Here is a 25,990-nt window from a genome sequence, read left to right as displayed (position 1 = left end):
TTTGCAGGTCTCACTATTTTTTTGTTTAAGATTTTAAATGAATTAGAGGTGAATCATCTCTTTGTCAGTCATCTTAAAGATTCTGGAAATCCCTAACAGCAACGTGTCAAAAATAATTTCAAATGTCTCTCTGGCTGTTCCTAAATGCATTATATTGTGTGCTGGGAGAAAGATCAGGGGTTTGCAACATTTGCAGACCTGGACTAATGTAGACTAAGTATGTTGATGAGGTGACATTTGTTTTTCAGTTTTGTGTCTTACTAACACAGCACTACTTGGATTGGCTCTGAAGTAAACCCACTCCTCATCTTAAGTCAAGAGGAAACTTAGCTGAGATAAGGCTAACAGCCAAGAGACTAGAAGGCCATTTGTAACATCTTACATATGCACAGCTATTTAAAACAAAAAAGGCAAAATGTGCTTATATGTGGCAGTACCACTTGCTCTAAAAATTAATCAGAGCAGCTACAGGCAAAATACCTAATGGTAACCATAAAATATTTGCCTTATAGCTTTTTAAAGTCTGGGTGGGGTTACTGTTTTATACCAGAATCTAATAGTGCAATATCTCCTGACTGCTTTGAGAGTCCCATGCTTCAGTATCTCAATTACATATAAAACTTGTTAACTTTGTCCCCTTTCAAACCTGCTAAACATAAATGGAGAAATACAACCAGCCCCTCTACATACAATTTTAAACAATTATGTTTTTGCAGATGAGCAGGGGCCAAAGTGTTTTCTATGTTAATGATATTATAAAAGCATAGAGAGAGAAATGCCCTGTGACAATGCATACAGTACTGTGGAATGCTCACATCCTGTGGGTGGTCTTCACCACAAGCAAAGGTGTACTCTGACCAGTTTGGCCTGGTGTGCAGCAGGAGTACTTTTTCGGAGGCAGCAGAGCTGCTCTGCTGGTTATTTTTTGTATGGCAGAGTACTGCTCCATGTAAAAGGAAAATACTAAAGCCTAAACACGCCCACTGAGAGCTTTTAAAGAGACATAATAGAGTCACAAATGATTCAAGCTCTCTGAATAGTCATCAGAGTACACAGTCTGACTAGTATTAACAAATTCTTCCATCAGACTCCTCATGCTCATAATACTGATTAGTCTTAGGCGAAGTTAACATTAGAAAATGAGCTCCTGTCAATCAGGACCAAGAATTAATTACTTAGTATTCAGAAGAAGAGAGGACAAAAATAATTGAAGTATGGGCCTGATTCTGCAACTTTTACTATCATGCAGGACTGGCCCCTAATGAGCCAATACATGATAGCGAGGTGGCAGGAGGCAGATTCGTCACAAGAGGAAAAGGTGGGTTAGTACTTATCAGTAACTCATCTTTATCGAGTGTCACCTCTGTATGTTTACACTTGTGGGAAATGGTGCCTCTGGTGTCAAGCTTTGGAATTTTTCTAGCAAGTAGCATCCTTTGGGGCCACATGCCCCACTCTGCCCCCTTGCAGAAGCTACATATGCCACAAGTGGAATATGCAAAGATCATTTGAAGAATGAAATTTTCAGAACCCATCCCCTCTCTTGTGGGTATTATATATGGATAAGAGCCTGATGTAATTAAACCAGTAGTGGCAGATACCTAACTACTTCAGATTGCTTTTGTATATCTCTACAATTGACATTTTATATAGGTTTGGAAGAAAGGTCAATGAATGGCATTTTGGATTAAATTTAAAGTGACAAGTTCATTTTGCAATAGTGTTTTTCTTCATATACATGGCTTAACTGAGAAATATGTGATAAACAGTTTCATTCTTGTTCTCACCATACCAATTTATGTAATTAAGTTCTACTGTAAAGTTCTAACACTGTATTTCAAAACATAAAATCATCTGGAAAGCCTGTAAGGAAATCAGCGTTCTCAACGCCTGGTATCCTGGTGTCTTCCCTCTATGTACTGTGTTGCTGCAATTCAGTTCTGTTTTTAAGAGTCTCTTTTTAACATATGTAGTTCTGGAGTTCACCATTTAAAAATATCTCAGAATATCAAAGGAAGGATTTCACCCCACACAATGGCCACAAGTACTGTACCTGACGGGACAAAATACAAAAAGGTAGTTAAGTAAGTACATTTGAGGAACATACAGTCCTGGTTCTATGTACAGTAAAAGCATTTTTAAAATATGTTTGAGAGTCTAAAGAACAGTGGAGACTGGAGGAAAAAAAGCAAAGAATCACAGCAAACATGGTTTTCTGCAAAGAGAAATCTTGCAGAACCTGTAGAAGATCGCAGCATTAATTAATTCTTCCCTGTCAGATTTCTTACCGTAATAATAGATTATTCAAAAGACAGAAATTGTGTGGAAAAATCTATTTTTAAAAGCCAAACAGAGCATATATAGTTTAACTGACTTGAAAATACAACAATAATCCAAAAACTTTGAAGTTATGTGCCAACTGATCCAAGTAACAAGGCTTAGGAGCATTCAGCACACTGACTTAGTTTACTCTGCCTCCACACCCCATTTCCAGTTTTCCATACTTTGACTTGCCAGCTTCTTTTCAAAGCTAGTGATGTCACATTAAATCCATGGGGGAGGTGATGACTGACAAGTAGAATAAGTTAACAGGGTTTCTTAAAACGAGGTATTGTCTTGTGCAGTTTTGCTAAGTTGCTTTTTTAATATCTTCATTTTGTACCTAAAAATGACATCTTACTACTACAGGCCAGTTCTAACCTCCAGTGGGGTTCCATGACAGCTGTATCACCACCAAAGTAGGGCACATTTAGATTTCATGGAGTGGAAGCTGCCAAGTCGGGACTTTAATAAGGAGGAGGAAAAGGTACATTTTCACATTAATAACATACTGGATGTTCTCCTTTTCTTGTGATTTTGAGCAATTAGCCCAATATTTAAGAAAAATCCATCTTTCTTAGTTTTTGTGTGTTGTAATTAAGCAGTACAGAATCTAACTGGATGGATACCAGCTGACCAATTTCTGTCCATTTTCAAATTCTCTCAGGCTATTTTTCACTTTCACAGCTCACCCTCCCTTTTAGGATCTGCCAGAGCCCAGCACATGCGGCTGATATTTTTCTAGAACCTGTACAGTCCTACAGTATGTTCCACATCTCAAACAACCAGAATTTTAAAACCGAGGCACCAGGGCCAACTGAAAGACAGCTATATCAGATTGGAATATCATTCTGGCAGAGCCAAAGTAGATAAGGTATGTCAATTTAAAACCGATCAGTTAAAATGGATCTGCTTGTATTGCACACCAATTTGGAATTTTGCCGTTGTTCCTTTCAAAGCACCCTGTGAGCATACAGACTTTAGATTTGTAAGTTAGTGGTCACATAGTCAAAGATCACATAGTCAATCTCACTTTTTCTTATCAGAATAAAAATAATAATAATTCCAACACCTATGTTAATATGGCAGTAAGGCTGAGATGTAAATCTCACAGTCAGGCAAGTCAAACTTATGTTCCCTACAGCAAACCTTACTAAATCATATGTATGTCTGCAGTATTGTAGCAGTGCTGGGCCCAGGATATTAGAGAGACAAAATGTGTCAGATAACATCTTTTACTGGACCAACTTCTGTAGGTAAAGGAGGCAGGCTTTCAAGTTGACACAGAGCTCATGCTTGTCTCTTGAACCAACTTCTGTTGGTGAAAGAGACAAACATGAGCTCTGTGTCAACCTGAAAGCTTCTCTCCTTCACCAACAGAAGTTGGTTCAATGAAAGATACAATCTCATCCACTTAAGTCATATGTACTACTACTATATGGCATGAGATTAAACTCTCTCTATGTATGCAAGGACAAATTATGATTCATCTGGGAACCATAACCTTGAATGTACTGACTTGAATCAAGTTCTAACCTTAACATTGCATTAATGTAGCTTTTTGGATTCCATTTGAAATGAAAAACCAGTAGATTGTGAAAATAAAGGATTGTGATTTCTTTCCCTAAAACACATGTTGTTACAATGTTTTTTTAAGTGCAAAAAAGCATAAAGGCACTTACCTAAGGAAGGTGCCATCCAATACACTATTGAATAATCCCAGAATTTGTCATGGAAACAACTTGCATGTAATGAAAAGGCCAGTGCTGGGTTAAATATTGCTCCAGTGAGGTTTCCTCCTGCAATACATTTTAAACAAAATTAAACTAAACCATCTCTCTTGACTTGTATGTCTTTGAGCGGAAATATTTGGTATGGGGCCACAAATGTTAATCCATGATACTATATTAAATGTATGTTTTGTTACACTGGTAATAAACAGCACTAGCAGAACTGATTTTAAATACAGTTTAATTCTGATTTGGTTTGTCTGGTCAGGTGAACTGGGCAGAACTATTTTTAAAACTATTTAAAAAACATGCTCTAACACAGGCTATAATTCAGCTCCCTTTCTGACAACATCTGAGTTTCCAGTGCATAGTGATAAGCCCTATATCTGTGACTGTCCTTGATCGATACTATATAGTATCAGTTCTTCTACGAGTGCCCCCTACATAGTCAGTCTCTTGGGATGTGCTGACCTGGTGCAGCTAGGACAGCGAAACCTTCTGTAGTAGTGCCTGTTAGAAGTGCCTTGTCCCTCCCCTCCCATCCCCAGATCCTGTGCCAGCAGTTAGTGAGGTGTGGCTACAGGAGGATCATTGGCGCCACTGCCACCTCAGTTCCTTCCAACTGCCACAACATTAGGACACCTTAGAGCTGTCTGTCTCCATAATTAGTACAATTGTCTACAAATAAATAAATTAAATATGTTAGTTGCAGTATTGTAATAGAATAGTTATACTTAAATTAAAAAAATTAAATTAAACATTAAAACAACATAATTAACTTACTGATCATGACAGAGGTCAAAGTGGAGAAGCATGGTTTTAAAAAATGTGCATTGTTTCTGGCAGTCTTTCCTTCCTTCCTTCCTGTCTAGCAGATCATTATCCCTTGATAGCGTAAATGAGTGGCTGCCACTGAGAGAACCTTGGAAAATACTGTTAGTGGTCGTGTCCCAGAGTGAATCTGAGAAATGGTCTATGAGCCGGTATGATCGAGATGTGAAAATAGGCATCCTGGAGGTCGAGAGCCAAAAACCAGTCTCCCTGTTCCAGTGCTGTAATAATCATCAATAAGATGACCATCCCGAATTTTTGAGCCTTGACAAACTTGTTGAGAGCTCTGAGGTCTAGTATGGGTCTCTAACCTCCCTTCCTTTTGGGTATGAGGAAATAACGAGAGCAGAACCCTTGCCTCATAGATGTTGAGGAACTAGTTCTATAGCTCCGAACTGGAGGAGGCAATCTCTCTCTTGTCATAGTAAATTCTCATGAGAAGGATCCCTGAAGAGGGAAGGGGAAGGGTGTTGTGGTATGGGTAGGGAGGTAAAATGAATGGAGTATCTGGTTCGAACAATCTCTAGGACCTATCAAGTTTGTCAAGGCTAAAAAAGTTAATATGGTCACCTTATCGATGATCATTCCAACGTTGGAACAGGAAGACTGGATGTCAAAAAGCTGATGGTCGGTGTCCTTAACTTCCTCCAGTGGTATCAGGAGGGTGTCTGCCACCCTCTTCACCAGCTCCTGGAAGAGATCAAAGTCGTCTGCCAAAGATGGTGGGGGAGGCATGATGGCTTTATCTGGAGAAGAGGAGGACATGAGCCTTGGTGTCACTTCCTCTTCAGTATTGGCTTCCTGTTCCTCTATGTTTTGAGGCAGTTCCAAATCCTTGGATGCTGCGGCTAAGAAGGTGTGCCTGGAGGATTCTCAGGCAAAGCTTGAAGCTTGAGGGGGTCCCAGTATGGCCACAGGGGTGGCACAGTGCCTGGTGGTGATGCCCATGAGTGGCTGTACCAAGATGTTGGTGATGGGGCCATTTGTGGGTATTGAGCTCACTGTCTGAACCCTCGCTAGAGAGCAGAGAGACATGGCATAGCAGTGGGAATACTTCCCATGCTTGGTAGAGGCTCAGTGCAGAGGTCTCCGTACCAAGGTGTGGGGACTCTGGTGCGTCCAGCATGCAGAGGTCTCTGGAATGGCGAGATTCTGCCAGAACTAATCGTTCTGGCATCAATGGTGATGCGGGGGGGGGGAAGGAGACCTTGTCCACACTGGTCGTTCTGGTGCCAGGCGAGCTGTTGCTGGCAGTTCAGAAGTGGACTTGCGTACAAGGAGCGTCTTTTTAGCGTGCTCACTCTTGTCCTTTGGTACCCATGACCTGGTGCCCGTGCCCATCGGGTCTATGGGCCAGTCAGCAGTACCAGCTGCCATCAGTCTTCATGAGGCATGGATGCCAGACTGAGATGGTCTCAATCCTGAAGATACTGAGCAAGATGGTGATCACTTACAGCTATTTTTGGGCTCACTGAGGGGATTTTCTGCTCTCTTCTTAGATGATTAGTGAGAAGGGTCCAGAGCCTGTTTCTTCAACCCACAGCCCTAAGATGTAGAAGGCAGTGGGGAAGATGCATGTCTACCTGGCAGGTGGGGCCAGAGAGCTGCCTCCATGAAAATGATCTTCTGGTAGAGCTCTCTGTCTTTATGCGATCTTGGCTGGAGTTGTTGGCAAAGACCACACTTCTGTTGTATGTGGCCTTCCTAGAGGCAGTGAATGCAGTGAGAGTGCTTATCTATAATTGGGATTGCCTCTTTACAGGTGCATAAGAACATAAGAATGGCCATACTGGGTCAGAACAAAGGTCCATCTAGCCCAGTGTCCTGTCTTCTGACAGTGGCCAATGCCAGGTGCCCCAGAGGGAATGAACAGAACAGGTAATCATCAAGTGATCCATCCCCTGTTACCCATTCCCAGCTTCTGGCAAACAGAGGCTAGGGTTACCATCATTGTCCATCCTGGTTCCTGGCTAATAGCCATTGATGGACCTATCTTCCATGAATTTATCTAGTTCTTTTTTGAACCCTGTTATATTCTTGGTGCAGCACTTCTTGAAGCCTGGTGAACCGGGCATACCCTGTTGGGGGAAAGGGTCCAGAGCAGGTAAAAAGGGAGGAAAGAAAATAAAGTCTCTCTTTTTTTATTGTTTTTTAGGGTAAATAAGAAAGGGGAAAACTAAAACGATAAGTAGGAGACTAATTAACTATAGGTATGTAAAATAAGAAACAATAGTCTTAACAGACTGTTAATGGCTCTGTTTCTAGCCTGGGGCGGTTGAGAAGAAACTGAGGTGGGTTAGCCCGTGCATGCTGGCTAACCTTGTGGAGCAGCACGAGGAGAGACAGCCCAGGCCTAAAGGACACTCCTACCAAAGTTCTCCAATCAGTAGTGCAGGGACACAAGCACACCTACAGTGGAACACTGTGATATTCTGTACCCCAAAGCAACACCCTGGCACCCCCATATTTACCATGGCGATATGATTCTGATACATTTTATATGAAGTATGTCATGTACGGTGTTAAAGGAAAAGTTATGGTTTGCTGAATAGGATTATCCTATTGGTATGTGTTATACCAATAAAATAAAAACCAGCAGGATCTTATTAAAGGGAAAAAGGCAAAATACCACATTTATTGTGAATACAGAAAGAATCACAGTAAGCAGTTAGTTATAGTTATAACATTCCATTCAATCTCATATTTATTCACACATTTCATTCATACAAACACACACACACACAGGTTCTGCAAGGTTATCATCATAGTTACCAGCCTTAGAGTTGCTCATGCCAAGCCACTGGCCAGGTGGCCTGGACATGAGGAGGGAGCAGGGCCTTGTCAGATGCTCATCTGACGCTCCTGGAAGTTGGTTTGCAGAATCAGACCCCAAAGTTCTCACTTTCTAGAGTCTATTTTTATAGGAATTTCTTCCTATGCCAGTCTATGGGAATTGCTTCATCATGCTGTTGCTGAATCAATCAGCAGTTAGCACATTCCTGATGGCTCCGTGCTGCTAGATGTTATCTTGTTCTTTGGTTCTCCCATTCTTGAGGCTGTTGGGTGGATTCCAGTCTGCCCTCTGGGGGTCCTCTGGTTATTCCACTTGACACCTTCTTCAGCCAATGGACACTGGATTCTTAGGTTGGCACCTCCCTGATCATTCAGTTATTATCCACACCAAGCATCCATCCACATACATCCTCTATCTCTATTTTAATCACAATTGTTAATACAACAAAAGGGCGGGGAGTCTCTGGGTGCTGTTTCTGTTATTACAGAGTATTGCTTTGAGTCTCTCTCTGTGTGAATTGCTTTGAGAACAGACTCTGTCTTAGAATGTACTAACGCAATTAGCAGCTTGCAAGTTTCACAAATAGAGGGAAAGAAACAGTACCAAAAACCAAGAGACCTCTTAATTAGTAATACCCTGGAATTTAAACTATGGGGAAGCAAACTCATTTGTGATTTTAATACAGAACTTCTTTAATATGATCCAACATATGCATGTCTCATTTTTGTATCTAAAGTTATGAATACTATGTGCCAATATTTCAAATGTGTTTGCTCCTGGGTAACACCCACAAGGTAGTTTACATCCAGTTAAACCAGCTCATCGTGGATAAACCATTCAAGGTAATAGGCCATGGAAGAAGTGTATCTCCACCTGATGGGCTTTCCTGTGAACATTCTAGCCAGAATAAGGATAATGGCCCCTGCTATGACTCGTTGAAGTATGCATGGATCTAGACTGTTCTCAGTGGTAGCTGATGACAGAACAAGGAGGAATGGTCTCAAGTTGCAGTGGGGGAGGTTTAGGTTGGATATTAGGAAAAACTTTTTCACTGGGAGGGTGGTGAAACACGAGAATGCGTTACCTAGGGAGGTGGTAGAATCTCCTTCATTAGATATTCTTAAGGTCAGGCTTGACAAAGCCCTGGCTGGGATGATTTAGTTGGGGGTTGGACTAGATGACCTCCTGAGGTCCCTTCCAACCCTGATGTTCTATGATTCAAGGGCATGTGACTAGATCATGTGATACTGGACTCCACCTTGTGCCTGTGCTTTTCCCACAAACTGTGCTGGGGAGTGGCGACTGCTTGGAACAATGAAGTTCCCTCCACATGGAAGAAGCTATAAAATGGGGAAGTGATATCACTTGGCCTCACTCCCCACACAACTCAACACCTGCGAACACCTTAGGAACAAAGACTGAACAGGGGAAGGTGGTCCCAGGCGGGAAAGAGGGAATCCCAGCCTGTGTATGGAAGATTGCTGAACTGTTTGTACTATCAGAGTGAGACACTGCTTGATTCAAATCCTGTCTAGTTTATAGAACAGACTGCAGTTTGGTTTCGTTTCTTAGGTAATTACTTATAATCACTTAAAAACTATCCTTCTGTAGTTAATAACTCTGTTATATATTTTTTACCTATAACAGTGTGTTGTTTGAAGTGAAAGGGAAATTTGCTCAGGAACAGGGGCTGGTGCTTTATCCTCCCCACATTGAGGGAGGGAGGGGCAGACTGGGTAATAACTTACAACGATCAGGCTTCTGACCAGGGAAAGGCAGTACAGCTCTGGGGTCCTAGACTGGAGAGCTGGGGGAAACTGGCTGGAGCCTCTCTATTGTTAGTTCATGAGTGGCTAGGAGAAGCATTCATGTAACTGTAGCTGGGTGTCCCTGCTTATGTATGGCTGTATAAGTGCAAGACCTAGAGAGGACTGCAGCTTGTCACAGCCCCACAGTATGAGAGGGGGCCCAGACTGGTATGCCAGAGGACTCAGCGGTACCCCAGTTCCAGGCTGCACCCCAGGGAAGTCTGTCACAAGCACTTATAGGGACACTACTCAAACAAGAATCAATGTATTAGCTTACCCTTATTTTTTCCAAAACCTAATATAGGTAAGGAAGATGCTAGATTGCATTCCTTTAGATAAAAAAAGAATACTCTCATATTACCTGGATAGAACTAAAGACTTCAGATCTTCTCCCAAGGTGTTTATCTCCTTATACCAGTTCTTCAAAGGATAGGCCATTTCAGCTCAATCATTAACTAAATGGGTTAGACTCTGTATTGAGGAGTGTTATAGGACAGCTTTGCTTTCCTCTCCAGGTCCTGTTAGAGCTCATAGTACTAGAGCAGTGTTTCCCAAACTCGGGATGTCGCTTGTTCAGGGAAAGCCCCTGGCGGGCCGGGCTGGTTTGTTTACCTGCCACGTCCACAGGTTTGGCCGATCGCGGCTCCCGCTGGCCATGATTTGCTGTGCCCGGCCAATGGGGGCTGCGGGAACAAGCGGCGTTCCAAGTTTGGGAAAACACTGTACTAGAGGAATGGCTATATCGACAACATTTTTCAAGCACATTCCCATTGTTGAAATTTGCAGGACTGCTACGTGGAGGACAATCCATGCTTTTACAAGTCACTATGCACTCGATCTAGAATCTAGGTCCAATACTCATTTTGGCAGGTCAGTATTTCAATCATTGTTCAATTAGGACTCTGTCCCTCCTTTACTGAGGTACAGTAAGTCCTCACTTAACGTTGTCCCAGTTAACGTTGTTACACTGCTGATCAATTAGAGAAGATGCATGTTTAAAGTTGTGCAGTGCTCCCTTATAACTGTTTGGCAGCCACCTGTTTTGTCCACTGCTTGCAGAAAGAGCAGCCAATTGGAGCTAGCTGATGGGGGCTTGGAACCAGGGTGGACTGGCAGCCCCCCATCAGCTCCCCGTTCCCTGTGCGGCAGCCGCCCAGCAGGCTATCTATTGCCAGGAAGTTCAGCTGTCCCTCCCCCGACTGCCGTGTGCTGCTCCTGCCCTTTGCCTTGGCGCTGCTCCAGGGAACCTCCTGCTTGCTGTGCAAGAGCTGGCGGGAGAAGAAGGGTGTTAATGTCAGGTTGTCCCCCTCCCCCCGCTCCTTTACCCCATCTCCACAGAGCGGGGAGATGCAGGACGGGGGACATGACAGGGCTCAGGATGGAGGGAGCTTGCTGGCAGCAGCTGCTGTCTCAACTTGCTGATCTACTTAAAAAGGCAGTGTACTTAGAGTGGGGTCAGTGTACTTAAAGGGGCAATGCACGTCTCTCTCTCTCACACACACACACGGTGTGTGTCTCCTTGCCTAAGGAGGTTGTGAGGGCTAGGACTGTAACAGGGTTTAAAAGAGAACTGGATAAATTCATGTAGCTTAAGTCCATTAATGGCTATTAGCCAGGATGGGTAAGGAATAGTGTCTCTAGCCTCTGTTTGTCAGAGGGTGGAGATGGATGGCAGGAGAGAGATCACTAGATCATTACCTAGGTTAGGTTCACTCCCTCTGGGGCACCTGGCATTGGCCACTGTCAGTAGACAGGATACTGGGCTGGATGGACCTTTGGTCTGACCCAGTATGGCCTCTTATGTTATGTTCTCTGTCTCTCTCTCACAGACACACACACACACGCTGTGTGTCTCCTCCCTCCATTCCTGCTGCCTTGTAGATTGAAGCTACATTAACAACGTGTTAACCCTTGAGGGTTCAGCTGAGTGCTAGTTCATCATTTAGCAGTACGGCATTCCCTGGGAAATATCCCACCCTCTAACTTCACCATCTCAAGCTTCACAATCATCATTGCTGTGTACAGTATTAAATTATTTGTTTAAAACTTATACTGTGTGTGTGTGTGTGTGTGTGTGTGTGTATGTATGTGTGTGTGTATATATATATATATATATATATATATATATATAAAAAAAAAAAAAGTCTTTTGTCTGGTGAAAAACCCCTGGATCCTAACCCCACCCTATTTACATTAATTCTTATGGGGAAATTGGATTTGCTTAACATCATTTCGCGTAAAGTAGCATTTTTCAGGAACATAACTACAACGTTAAGCAAGGAGTTACTCTACTGCTTTCCAAACTTTCCCAAGGCTGGAAATATGCAAAGTGCATTCTAAGAAGAAATGCAGGTTGGTTATTTGTAACTGGAGTTCTCTGATATACACTCTGCATATTCACACTCGCTGCCCTCCTTCCCTGCTTCTGTGGAGTCCTAATCGTATCATTACTTGGTATTCTGCTTTAGCGTTTATTCTCCAGTGCGCACTCTTGGTCAGGAGGAGAAAGGAGAGGACCAAAATGCTTTTAACAGGCTCTGCTACTGGAAGGTTCCATCACTGTAGCTGCACCACGTCAGCACATCCCAGGAGCGTGAATATGCAGAGTGCCTACTGAAGAACTTCAGTTACAAATAACCTCCATTTCTAATTGCTGTTCAATGGAGGAAATTTATTAAAAGACTAATTTTATTCTATTTGTTGTTCCATTTCCTTACTGATTTATTATTAAACCTTTTGCCTTAGTAAGTAGGTGTTACTTTACAAAAGTTAATAAACATAACTGCATACATAACCTACAGTGAGGTAAATTTAAAAAACCAAAAACCAAAAAAGCCAAAAAACCTACTACTGCTGTTACTGCCCAACCCCCAAACAATAAACCAGAAACCGAAGCATATAAATGTACTTTGCATCTTTCCCTGTAAACTACCCGAAAAACCTTGGCCAAATGCCCAAAGGGAGCAAATTCCAAAGGTTACAGACTATAGATTGAGAGATTCTGACCTCTGTACCTTGGGAATTCAGTGTAATAACCCATCAATTTAAGCTTCCATGAAATCTGAAACACAATGCCCAGACTGCATGTGACACGCCACACACCAAATGATAATAGAACATGAAAACAGTGATCACAATTTTAATATTAGACTAACAATTATTTTATGTAATTTTTTAACATTCATAGAATCACAGAACGAATAGGGCTCAAAAGGACTTTGAGAAGTCATCAAGTCCAGCCCGCTGCACGGTGGCAGGATCAAATAAACCTAGACCATCCCTGACAGGTGTTTGCCCCATTTGTTTTTAAAAGCTTCCAATGATGGGGGCTCCACAACGTCCCTTGGAAGCCTATTCCAGAGCTTAACTACCCTTGTAGTTAGAAAGCTTTTCCTAATAGCTAACCTAAATCTCCCTTGCTGCAAATTAAGCCCATTACTTCTTGTCCTACTTCCAGTGGACATGGAGAACAATTGATCACCATCCCATTTATAAAAAGCCCTTAATATATTGGAAGACTTATCAGGTCACCCCTCAGTCTTCTTTTCTCAAGACTAAACATGTCCAGTTTTTTTAACCTTTCCTCATAGGTCAGGTTTTCTAAACCTTTTATCATTTTTGTTGCTCACCTCTGGACTCTTTCCAGTTTGTCCACAGCCTTCCTAAATTGTGGTGCCCAGAATTGGACACAGTACTCCAGCTAGGGCCTCACCAGTGTCAAGTAGATCAAGACATTTACCTCCTGTGTCTTACATACAACACTCCTGTTAATATACCTCAGAATCATATTAGTCTTTTTCACAGCTGCATCACATTGATGACTCATAATCAGTTTGTGGGCCGCTCTAATCCCCAGATCCTTTTCAGCAATATTACTACTTAGACAGTTATTCCCCACTTTGTTCTATGCCTTTGATTTTTCCTTCCTAAGTGAAGTACTTTGCACTTGTCTTCCCTGAATTTCATCTGGCTGAATTCAGACCAATTCTCCAATTTATCAAGGTCATTTTGAATTTTAAGCCTGTCTTCCAAAGTGCTTGCAACCCATCCCATCTTGGCGTCATCTGCAAATTTTATAATCATACTCTCTACTCCATTATCCAAGTCATTAATGAAAACGTTGAATAGTACTGGACCCAGGACTGACCGCTGCAGGACTGCACTAGATATGCCCTTCCAATTTGACAACAAGCCATTGATAACTACTCTTTGAGTATGATCTTTCAATAAGTATGATTCACACAGTTGTACACCCACCTTATAGTAAATTCATCTAGACCACATTTACCTAGTTTGCTTATGAGAATGTCAGAAGGAACTGTTTCAAAAGTCTTACTAAAATCAAGGTATATCACGTTTACCGCTTCCCCCCTGTGCACTAGGTCAGTAATCCTATCAAAGAAGGAAATTAAGTTGCTTTGGCATGTTTTGTTCTTGACAAAACCATGCTGACTATTCCTTATAACCTCATTATCCTCCAGGTGCTTATAAATTGATTGTTTAATAATTTGCTCCAGTATCTTTTCAGGTACATTATCTTAAAGTAATTGCTAGGCAATAATGGGTGGGGGGAGGGAAATAACATCAAATTTGCCTTATGCGTTACTTTTTTCACTTTTTTTTTTTAAAACACGTAGGCTAAACATAGGGATGATCTTGAGAGATGCCATGCACCTTCACCTCCTACTGACTTCAAATGCAAATGAAGATGCTCAGCATTTCTCAGGATTAGGCCCATAAAGACAAATGAAGTACATTATGGAAGCTAAATTCATCATTAGTGTAACACCACTTGCATCAGTGAAGTTATACTGGGGATAATTTGGCTTTTTTGTTTTTTCACTTTTGATGTGTGTCCTTCTGGTAGTGGCCATTTTGCTGAAGAGTGATATCTGCAAATCAGAATTTTCATGCTGCTAAACTGCCTGTGTTTGATCATGTGTGAGAGGGTTGTTTTTGCAGATTTTACCCAGGGTTAAGTCTTTTAAAGCTTGCTTCTGATTTTCCTTGGGTGAATAAATCAGCATGAACAATGAACACTTACTGAATTTCAACTCCTATTAAATCCTACTAGAAGTGAAGGGATGTTTCAGAAAATGGACTGAATCAAGAAAAAGAGTTAAAACTTTAACTTAAAGATGGCTTGAGAGTTTCCTGCCACTAAAACAAAAGCAATATAACCAGAAAGTTGAAGAATTACATTACCTCTACAAGCAAGCAAACAAACAGCAACAAAACAGCTAATCCTCCCACCAGAGACAGTAATTGTTGATAGTCTGGGGGGGGGGGGGGGGGGGCACAATTTAAAGGTTCTGGTGGTATGCAGCAAGGTTCAGGGCAGGGCATATAAACGCTGGCAGAAATCAGGGGAGAGGGGGACATCACCCAATGTGACCCTCCATCCCACCCTCCCCCCCCCACATCACAGCATCAAGAAGCAACCTTCCAATCCATGTTTAGGCTGCTCATTGGGAACAATGGATAAATCAGATTGGGCAGAAAGGGTCAGGCAAGAAAATGAGACTTTTCCCCCCGCACTTTTATATTTAAAAAAGGAAGAAAAGAGGAGGAGCTAGAAGAGATATGTAAAAAGAGACACACAGAAAAAGAGCGATGAAACTTTCCAACATACAAAAGTTTTTCTAAAAACATTGAACAGTAGTTAGCTTATCATGCAAAAAGTACAAACATTTTTTTTTATTTGCAGGGTTTTAATTTCATTTTTGTCTGTGAGGGGCAGCAGGTTTAAAACAAACAAAAGGAAGTATTTTTTCACACAATGCACAGTCAACCTGTGGAACTTTTTGCCAGAGGATGTTGTGAAGGCCAAGACTATAACAGAGTTCAAAAAAGAACTAGATAAGTTCATGGAGGATAGTTCCATCAATGGCTATTAGCCAGGATGGACAGGGATGGTGTCCCTAGTCTCTGTTTGCCAGAAGCGGAGAATGGGCGACAGGGGATGGATCATTTGATGATTACCTGTTCTGTTCATTCCCTCTGCGGCACCTAGCATTGGCCACTGTCAGAAGATAGGATACTGAGCTAGACTGGCCTTTGGTCTAACCCAGTATGGCCATTCTTATGTTATGTTCTTATGAAGAACTCAACAATTTTAGGGGCAGGAGTTATTGTGCAGGAACACAGCTCTCATTCCTCCACTAAAAGCTAAGAGAAATTATTCTTGGGGGAGCAGTGCTCCCCCAAACCTCCCCCCTTCCTTTGAAGTGGGGACTCACAAACCAAAGGAACATGATGTGGTAGCAGCACTAGGAGAAAGTGCCTTGCAGCCCCTAATGGGAAGAGGCAGGAGAAATAAATATATAGATTTAACATAAACTTTCTCTTTAAATGTCTTGATTTTCTAAATTGTATGGAACTCCATTGTATATTACAAAATTTTCTGGGAAAGTACCCCCGTTCCCACTTCTTATCTGTTTTTACATTAAAACAGATTGTCCATCCTGGTCAGAATGGAAGTGTGGAAAAGCAGAGATGTGTAGCTGGGTAGAGGCGCACACATACTCTTACACTTTCGGTTTGCTGACCAAAGGTCTGCTTTTGGACATTTTTCCTGTCATCCTTATTCTCTTTTCCTTGCAGTGACTCATCACAACAAGGTGATGCAGCACTACATTACTTCACAATGTCCAGACCTGTGATGGTATCCACCAAAAACTGGTGAACTCTCCAATTTACCTTGAACTATTTTAACTACTGTTTAGGGGGTAAATTATAGTTTGACCTTCTTTGGCTGTTGATCTAATTAACGAAGAGACTCACCTGAAACAGTAAAGAAACAAAGAATGATTCTCACCCTAAAAGTTTGCTTCAATTTTTTCTTTGCTCTTTCCCTCCCACATTCTCAGTCCAGGGATTTTTAACCCTCCCCGCCTCTCTCCTATGTTCTCCTGTCTCCTCCATCCTTTGTTGCTTCTTTCCCCTTGTGATTTCTTTTGTCCCCTCCTCTTAACAATGTTGTAGCTGCTAGAACAACTTAATGTTCATAAAACAGAGGAGTAGGAGATTTTCTGACTCCTGTTCTCCTGCTATTTCCGAAGAGCATCAAGTAGCCAAATTTGGTGAATGAGGGATCAGCTCCTCTTCAACCCAGATAATAACGTAGTAGATAATGGAGTATTAGAAACTGAAGCAGTAGTCCTCCATAGCTAGTTTTGCATAGGAAACGGAGAACTTCTATAATCTCTCGTTATACAGATAATGATTAACACAACATTTTAAAAGGTTATTTTACATACAGTATAAATTTTAGATTAAAAAGTCTTCAAGGCAGTATCACCGTATTTCTGTTTGTTCTCCAAGGTACCTCACATGCTTTTGGGCAGTTTTAAATATTGAGATATTTATTCTAAACCAAAAATGTAATTTGAACCTTAATAAAACACTACTTTAAAAAAAAATCTACAAGCGATAAAAATTAAAGTTATACTTTAAAAACAAAAACAGAAAGGAACACTGGAAAACATAGAAATGCAAAGTTAAGGTACCTTAATCAACCTTGAACTTTTCCCTCATATTTGTATCCCCCTGGGCTCCCTGCATTCAAGGATGATACATGTGTGTAGGTATCACAGCCAGTTCACATTTTGAGCTACTGGTCTCATAAGGATAATACATCAAAATATTCTTTATTAATTTGACAAGTGTAGTTTTAATACTACATAACACTTCATAGTACAACAGTAAATATTTTGTAGTATATTTTTTAAAATCATGGTAATATTGCACATCACTTAATAAGCTCTTTGCACTTGAATTTTGATGGTCAGGGAGACTGGGAGTTACTGTGAAAATTATGGGCTGTGAAAGGTACAGAAGGTGTATTTCCATTTTTACACTATGCTTTTTAAATATAAGTGCCTTCCTTCAAACAGAAAATATTTAAAGACCTAAATTACATGGGACCAATTACTCACATGTTTTTTGGTACTTCCATAAATACTATATGAAGAGTAACAAGGCAGAAAAGGTTAGTTTTTATAAAAGCTGTTTGTACTTTCAAAAAGTGAAAGAATATGACATTGAGGGCTTCCAAATTTATTCTCTCTCAATCACTCCCTATACAAGTCATTCAGTTTACAAATAACAATGATGATTTTTCTAACTTTCTTGCACATCATCAGCAGTTAATTTGACCCATCTGATATGTATATTAGTGGTAGTTAAAATAAATTGAGGTGTAACATCACTCTTTTGGGTCAGGTTTACTGGTAATTATATATCAGGAAATAACCCAGCTAGACTTTAGGATCCTAGTGAAAAATGTTGGTGATAGCAGTTTATGCTTAAATGCCCAGGTGAAAATTGCCTTATAACTTCATAAACCCTGTTTATCTTTGGTATTGTTCCCAAGTATGCTGCTAGGTACTTTACGGCATGCAAGTCTCTGTCCAGAACAGAAAAAAATAGAGGAAAAAATCGTTTTAAAAAATGTACACAAAACAAATTTGTTATGGAGCAAATAATAAACGTTTGTTTTTTTTAAAAAACAATCGCTTTTTAGACACAAAGCTCTTGAATGTTTACTAGGTCATAAAACATTCACCTTAGGCTGAAGCCTGACATATAAGAAATGTACTCTGATATATCTGGGTCATTCATTACTGAAGCACGTCAGTTTGAAAAGCACACCCACAATTTGGCTTTTAAAAACAAACCATCTAACTTAGTTCAAATTCACAGATTTAGTATACTTTTTATAACACAAGTAAAATAATGTAAAATTTTAAAAATGGCAAATTACTACTCCATATTATGGTCTAATCCAGGGGTTCTCAACCTTTTTCTTTCTGAGGCTCCCCCAACATACTACAAAAACTTCACAGCCCACCTGTGCCACAACAACTGTTTTTCTGCATATAAAAGCCAGGGCCAACATTGGGGGCAGAAATTAGGGCAATTGCCCGGGGGCCCCCCGCCACAGGGGACCCCACAAAGCTTAGTTGCTCAGACTTCAGCATCAGCCTTGAGCAGTGGGGCTTGCAGCCTTAGGCTTCAGTCCCATACAGTGGGGATTCATCTTTCTTCCCTGGGCCCCAGCAAGTCTAATGCCGGTCCCTCTTGGCAGACCCCTTGAAACCTGCTTGGGCTGCCCAGTGGGCCCCAGACTTCTGGTTGATAACCACTGGTCTAATCTATTTGGTATTTGTTGGAGAAAAAACTGAATGCTTGAAGTACATAACAATGAAAATGGCCCAGTTTAATAATTTATAAATATTAATCTGCAGCATTGTGAATCAGGATCCCAAAGCCTAAACAAGCTTTTGGACTCATCCCTCATGATTTTTATATTTGAGGATTATCTCATTCACCTATACATGATTTTCAGTAATATCTGAAAAGAACATTAAGGTTGCAAAGTCAAGCATTCAAGCTAAGAAATACCACAATTAAGTTTGCCTGGGCAACCACAATTCAGCCTCTTTTCATGTATGCATTATAACAGTCTTGCCCAATATAGGAAGACTGAGGCAGAAAGAGAACTCAGCTCTCCAGAGTCCCAGTCCAATTGCCTTAACAGCAGGAGACCATTCTTTCTCTTCTTGCAACCCACTGCTTCATTCAGTATCCATCCTGTGCACTAAATGAGGCAGGGATCCAGTAAAACAAATAACAGGTAATCATGTAATTAACAACTATATCATAATGTTACATAAAGAAGGATGAATTACGACTGCTCAGGCAACCTTAGTTCTAGAATTTCCTAACTTTTGAGTGGTTGATTTTGTAACCTTAATGTTCTTTTAATGTAGTTTTTTTATACGTAATATTCCAGTGTTTTTAAAAAACAAATTAAAAAAATACAAACATTCCCTCACGTTGAGCCATTCTGATCTCCTGCATAGATCATCAGCAGGGCTGGAACCCAAGAGCATTAGATCCACAGTTAGAGTGACCAGATGTCCCGATTTTATAGGGACAGTCCCGATTTTGGGGACTTTTTCTTATATAGGCTCCTATTACCCCCCACCCCGTCCTGATTTTTCACATTTGCTGTCTAGTCACCCTATCCACAGTGCAGAAGTCTACCACTTGAGTTCACTAACAGCAGTAACAGGCCACTATCCTCTATGAGGACCAGCCACTAAGGGGATGACATGACACATACTTTGGCTTACACATATATTTGCTAGACAGCAGAGGAATGTTAGTAATCAGGAATCTTGTGTTATATTTTATGCTGTCAGAATACTATAATCTAGTGTATACCCCTCTTCTAAGACTTTTGCTGAAAAATTCAGATGAGACACTTAAAATCTGTTAGGAAGCATCACCACATTGCATTTGTCCTCAAAATTTCACTTCAGAATGTAGTTCAAAATTGCTAAACTTTTTTCTGCAAATCTTTATGGACTTGCTCCATTCTTCCTGGTCTTGTTTAGACTAGAGTTGCTGGTTGTGCTGTAACTTGAATTAATTGATTGCCAATTAACACTACCGTGTATACACTTGAGAGACATTTGTTCCTGGTCATGGTTAAGAGTCCTGCACGGATACAAAATCTGTATCCACAGCCAATCTGCGATCCTCAAACATAGTCCACGGATATCCACCGATTTGCAGCGGTCTAGTCATGGTTTACCTGAAGTCTCAATGTAATATACCTAATTAAATCACACTGGTGTAAACCGTGCTTTACGTGTGAGTAGTATAACTATGTTAAGGATTTGCCCATTGATGTTACTCAGTAGTTCTCAATCAGGGCTCCGGGCCCCCGTGGGGGGCCATGAGCAGGTTTCAGGGGGTCGGCCAAGCAGGGTCAGCCAAGCAGGGTCGGCATTATACTTGCTGGAGCCCAGGGCGGAAAGTTCAAGCCCCGCTGTGTGGGGCAGAAGCCCGAGGCCCCAAGCCCCACCACCTGGCCCGGCACTGAAGCCGAAGCCTGTGCAATTTAGCTTTGTGGCATGGAGCCCTGGTAGGCAATTGCCCTGCTTGCTACCCCCTAACGCAGGCCCTGGCTTTTAATCTACCGGATATGCAGAAAAAGAGTTGTGGCACAGGTGGGCCATGAAGTTTTTATAGCATGTTGGGGGTGCCTCACAAAGAAAAAGGTTGAGAACCTCTGATGTACCTGATGTATTATGATGTAGTTAAACTGATGCAAATGTATTGACACAAGTTGTATGAAAGATGTCATGTAATATAAAGTTGTATTATGAAAGGATTTTTCTGTTTGTTTCAGTAAAATATTTAAAAGAACCATCTGGAGAAATTCTTTATATTTAGTTTTACCCATTATAAAACTGTTATAGATTGCAAATTCTTAGAACAGAGATTTCACTTCACTTCATTCTCAGGCCCCAATCCTGGAATGGGATCTATGCAGGTAGACCTTTACATCTATACAGAGTCCAAATGAAGTATCCCTATCCGGTTCAGCTTACTGGATCAAGGCCTTTGTTCAGTGTTTTTTGTAAGCTGTAAAGCACAACAGCACTACAGAAACAATTTTGCATGCACACATTTTTTAACACATCACATAATTCATAAATATCTATAACTTGAGACCACCATTGACAAAAAAAAAAAAAAGGTAACTAACCTCCATACACCAGCATAGTAATGAGAAGAGCAATTAGGTGGACTCTGAGCCTGGGTTTAATTGACTCAAATTGCAGTATGGTCAGCTGGAACACGGTGGAGAAGAGCAGCTCTATGCAAAAAGCCTGGGTCTCAGTGGTTTGGATGGGATTACAGCAGCCCTCGGACAGTGCCTCAGAGTGCACGTTGATGATCCCCATGGACCAGATGCGATGCATGTAAATTCTGGCCAGCACTGCACCAGCGAACTGGGCTCCAATCTTCAGCCCGCCTTGCTTGACTGAGATCCCACCATCCAAGATTTGTTGCAGAGTGCCACAGGGGTTGCATGTGCTGCCAGTCAGCGTCAATCCATGCAGGACAGTAAAAATGTAGGTGAGGGTGAGGGCAACATGTGGCTTGGGCTGCACACTGGCCAGCAGCCGGAGCTCATTGGTGCAGGCACAGATTTGGAAAGTGGCAAACACCTCCAGGAGAAACATGCGAGGGCGTCGGGTGTACATATGACGTTGGGTTAGCTTCCGGCACCCTCCTACCAACATCATGGTGCCAACCATCAGCAGGAGCGAGATCCAGGTCTCATCCAGAACCATAGTGAGGCCCAGGCTGACAGAGGCCAGGACTTCTCCCAGCACAGAGGCAATTACACTCAGGTCCTGGGCTCACCCCTCTCCAGCCCTGCTTCCCCTGCTGCCTATGAGGGGGGGACTCTGCTTCTCCACAGCCTGTCAGGCGAGTGTCTCAGCTCTTCCCCTCTCCTGCCAAGCTCCCCCCACAGCCTGTTGGGGTGTGTGTGTGTGTGACTCAGCTCCCTCCTCTCCTGCCAAGCTCCCCCCACAGCCTGCCGGGGGGGGGGGGGTGACTCAGCTCCCCCCTCTCCTGCCAAGCTCTCCCCACAGCCTGTGGGGGGGGGGGGTGACTCAGCTCCCCCCTCTCCTGCCAAGCTCCCCCCACAGCCTGTTGGGGGGGTGTGACTCAGCTCCCCCCTCTCCTGCCAAGCTCCCCCCACAGCCTGTCGGGGGGGAGGGGGTGACTCAGCTCCCCCCTCTCCTGCCAAGCTCCCCCCACAGCCTGTCGAGGGGTGTCTCAGCTCCCCCAATTCCCGCTCGGGGGTCACTACCAGCTCCCCCAGTTCCTGGCCAGCTCCCCCCGCAGCCGGTCGCTACCTCCCCTCCCCTCCTCTCCTCTCCGCAATGCCTATGTGGCAAAGCGCTCCTTCCCCCTCCCCGCTTCGAGGAGCCTCCACCAAACGGCAGCTGGCGGCACTGCGCTTGGACCCGGCGAAGGAACCAGCCTTTGCTCCGGGCCCGTGGCCGCCTGGCGGGATAGAAACAGACCGAGCCCGAGCCTGAGCGAACCCGGCGCGTGCGCAGGCAGCGCGTTCCCTCCGGTGCCTGGCGCCCGAGCCGGCGGAGCTCGCGCTGCTACCTGTGACCGTTGGTCCGGTGAGGTGACGCTCACGCGCTTGCTGAGGGAGCCGGGTCCCCTCGGAGGGGAGGGGAGGGGAGGGGAGGGGAGCGGCGGGGCTTGGTCCCGTGCCTATGGCCGGGGGCGGGAGCCGCGTCCCTTCACAGGGATCTAACCCCACACCCGGGCTCCACCACCGGGGCGCGCCCCCCGCACACCGTCATGGGGAGAAGCCTCCTCCCCACCTCACAAGTTATCCGCGTTCCTCAGCCTGATTCTGCCCCCAGCCTTACTTGGGCGTCTTGACAGCCCCGGGCATGAAATTACCCGCATGGCTCTGAGGGCATGACCTCGGCCCCCTGGGTTGCGGTCCCTGCCGCGCTGTCACAGGTCAGGCCCCTGCCGGTGTATTTCTCCTCAGGGGTCCAGCCGAGGGGCGCCCGCTCTCCGGCTGCCAGCTCCCCAGCCCCCGGGATGTTTCGCGGGTGGAGACGCGCGTCCCGCCCCTGTCTGACCCCCAGTACTTCAGGACACTGTCCCCTGCCTTCACTGTGTCCTTCCCAGCACAGGCAAGTTGCTTAAGGGCACCGCCTGCTTCCTCTCTCTTCAGGTCTTTCTAAGCAAACCTACTTTATTCTTAAGGGGGAAAGCATTACAGAGAAAAAAACATATTAAAAACCCTAAAATAGGGTGACCAGATAGCAAGTGTAAAAAACTGGGAAGGGGTGGGGGGTAATAGGTGCCTACATAAGACAAAGCCCCCCAAATTGGGACTGTCCCTATAAAACCGGGACATCTGGTCACCCTACCTAAAAGAACCTACATGCATGCTAATAAGCTTACCAGAGATCACCCTAACCTTAGATGGATTATGGTACGGATAGCCCCTCAAACCTACACCCAAATTGGATTCCTTCTGGTTATAGGTTCATCACAGCTTCAGCTGAGAACAAGCACACTCAATCCACACTTTATACATTTCAGGGATCTTCCATCTAGAGTTTCCAGAAGCAGGTCATTAGTACACAGTGGATCTCTCTCCACATGATGTATCTTCAAAAGTTTGGCTTGGGTAGGAAAAATGTGCATTCCCCTCACCCCAAGGTACTTTTTAGGAAATCCACTTCACACATATTGTTCCAAAAAGCCCTTTGACTTTCCTAATACCTTCCAAAGATTGCATTAACCTTATCATCCTGATAAAGAAGCCCCATACAACCTCAAAATAGTATATAAGCATTTGCATTTTTAATACAGTGAACTCCAACTGTCCTGTTTCTGGTACAGTATGTACATTCTGGTTCACCAAAGAATGTCATGTGAGGTCTTAAACGAAAGCTGGGGTCACACTGCTTATTAATACTACTGTGAAATGTATGTAGAGATACTATGTAAGGAGTTATGTATACACACTGAAAATATGTTCTTAGCTTCTGTATCACAGCAGATGTGGAGAAGAAGATTTTCTGTCAGATAAGAGATGTTTATTCATCTCTCTCTCTCTGTCAGATGTAAGTTAAGCATTGTAAGCTAACACAATGGATGCCTATTTACATATGAAGTTATCAAAGAGATGTGAAGTCCACAGGGAAGCAGCACACAGGAAAAGAAACCATGAGGGACAATCAGTGAACTTTGGGGATATAAATAGAAGGCAGACAACACACTCCCTTATCCTGCCCATAGGAGTTAAACAGGCAGTGCCTTTACATTCATCAAAATGGGATCTCAACCAACCTTGGTTGAAACACTTCAGAGGACCTTGGAGGTGAAATAAATGTCTTTAGACAGGAGATTAAGCAGTTAAATTTAGTCTCTAGAAAGCATGTTATGATTTTATTTTATATGTAGCCTTTTGTTTCCAATTTCCTGACTTGCTGTCACTTGAAAATAAACTTAAGAATGTAAGAACAGCCATACTGTGTCAGACCAAAGGTCCATCTAGACCAGTATCCTGTCCTCTGACAGTGGCCAATGCCAGGTGCCCCAGAGGGAATGAACAGAACAGGTAAGCATCAAGTGATCCATCCCTATTCCCAGCTTCTGGCAAACAGAGGCTAGGGAACATATTGTTGTTTTCACTATAAATATATCTCAGTGCTGTGATATTAAGTAAGGTGCTGATTCCTGGTTGAATCATATAAACTAGTGTGTATACTGTTCCTTTGGAAACAGCAGGCCTGGTATTTCTGTGAGTGTTCAGTTATAAGGGGCTTAACACTACAGGGGGAATGCTTCAAAGGGATTGGGGTGCACCCATTGTTAACCTACAAGGCAAAGCAAAGGCTGGTATAGGTCAGAGGAGAGTGCTTGGGTGGCTAAATAGCTGGTGATGTCAGGGAGCTGATATCCAGTTAAGCACAAGCAAGACTCTCTCATGCTGTAGGTTGGTGGGCGGGGGTGTAACAAAATGACTTTCCGTCCTGGGTACCTCTGAGACCATTACAGGGCCCTGCCTTGATATATATAGAAGGCCTGTATTGTCTCAGGCCAGCCCTGAAGATAGGTATTGTCCTTCTTTTGGGATAGCTTCATGTTTGGTCAATTGAGAAGAAGGATGGTGAATTCTAAATTACTCAGCATAAATATAACCAGTTACTTTTACACAGGAAGATGGTTTCTTGCCTCCATTCTCACATACAGAATTAGTTCTCACTTGATTGGAGGCAGTTCCTCCACTCCCCGAGAGTATTTTTCAGCTGCAGAGGGAAGAAGTGAAGATCTACCTGTTCCAGGCTGTGAGTGTAGGTGGGTTTATGCTGTTCACACTGGGCCTACAATTTTTATTTCTGGAATGTGTGGAGAAGAAACGTTTCTGATGGTGTCATATTTTTTTTATCCTTCAGGAGGAATTTCATTATCTCAGGGCTAGACCACTCTGTAGTATTGACACCTCCTCATCAATTATTGGGAGTGGACTACATCTACCCTGACTACATTGGCCTTCAACACTAGTTCTCCACTTGTAAGGTAACTCCCTTCTCTTCATGTGCCAATATATATGTGACGGGTTGGATCACAGAAACCCCCTTGGGAACTGCCAGCTGATGTGCCAAGACTACTTCTGCCCCTGCTTTCCCTGCCCTCCCAGCCTGGGACTTCAGTGCCCTGCCTGGTGTGAGCCAGACCCACTAGCCTGCTGCAAACCCAGAGCCAGGTCTGAACCATGTCCCCTAACAGCTGTAGGCTTAAACTGAAATCAGCTTAAGAAGTGTTCCTGGCTTTAACACTCAGATGCCCAACTCCCAATGGGGTCCAAACCCCAAATAAATCTGTTTTACCTGTATAAAGCGTAAACAGGGTAAACTCATAAATTGTTCCCCCTCTATAGCACTGATAGAGATATATACACAGCTGTTTGCCCCCTGCAGGTATTAATACATACTCTGGATTAATTGATAAGTAAAAAGTGATTTTATTAAATACAGAAAGTAGGATTTAAGTGGTTCCAAGTAGTAACAGACAGAACAAAGTGAATTACCAAGCAAAATAAAATAGAATACACAAGTCTATGTCTAAGAAAACTGAATACAGATAAA

General features: G+C 43.0%; 1 protein-coding gene and 1 long non-coding RNA gene across 2 annotated transcripts; one reads left to right on the top strand and one right to left on the bottom strand.

The window, feature by feature from the left end:
* Window positions 1-125: 125 nt before the first annotated feature.
* AQP11 (aquaporin 11) lies at window positions 126-22,539 on the bottom strand. Its single transcript, XM_007067402.4, has 3 exons — window positions 21,046-22,539; window positions 4,002-4,118; window positions 126-2,053 (listed from the first exon to the last, which is right to left on the bottom strand). The coding sequence occupies exons 1-3, from the start codon at window positions 21,635-21,637 to the stop codon at window positions 2,001-2,003; spliced, it is 762 nt and encodes a 253-aa protein (XP_007067464.2). The 5' UTR covers window positions 21,638-22,539; the 3' UTR covers window positions 126-2,000.
* LOC122462848 lies at window positions 22,417-25,197 on the top strand. The gene is made up of 3 exons (XR_006285686.1): window positions 22,417-22,489; window positions 24,303-24,459; window positions 25,095-25,197. It is a non-coding gene; the product is annotated as an uncharacterized LOC122462848 (long non-coding RNA).
* Window positions 25,198-25,990: the final 793 nt, after the last annotated feature.

Source organism: Chelonia mydas, chromosome 1 (assembly GCF_015237465.2).
Source record: "Chelonia mydas isolate rCheMyd1 chromosome 1, rCheMyd1.pri.v2, whole genome shotgun sequence".
Taxonomy (NCBI): domain Eukaryota; kingdom Metazoa; phylum Chordata; order Testudines; family Cheloniidae; genus Chelonia; species Chelonia mydas.
This window is presented reverse-complemented; position numbering and strand designations above follow the sequence as displayed.

Coding starts and splice junctions, on each gene's coding strand:
- AQP11 (XM_007067402.4), bottom strand. CDS start 21,637: ATGGTTCTGGATGAGACCTGGATCTCGCTCCTGCTGATGGTTGGCACC. Junction 4,119..21,045: donor TACTATGCTGGTGTATGGAG/GTTAGTTACCTT, acceptor AATGTATTGCAG/GAGGAAACCTCACTGGAGCA. Junction 2,054..4,001: donor TTGGATGGCACCTTCCTTAG/GTAAGTGCCTTT, acceptor TTGTCCCGTCAG/GTACAGTACTTGTGGCCATT.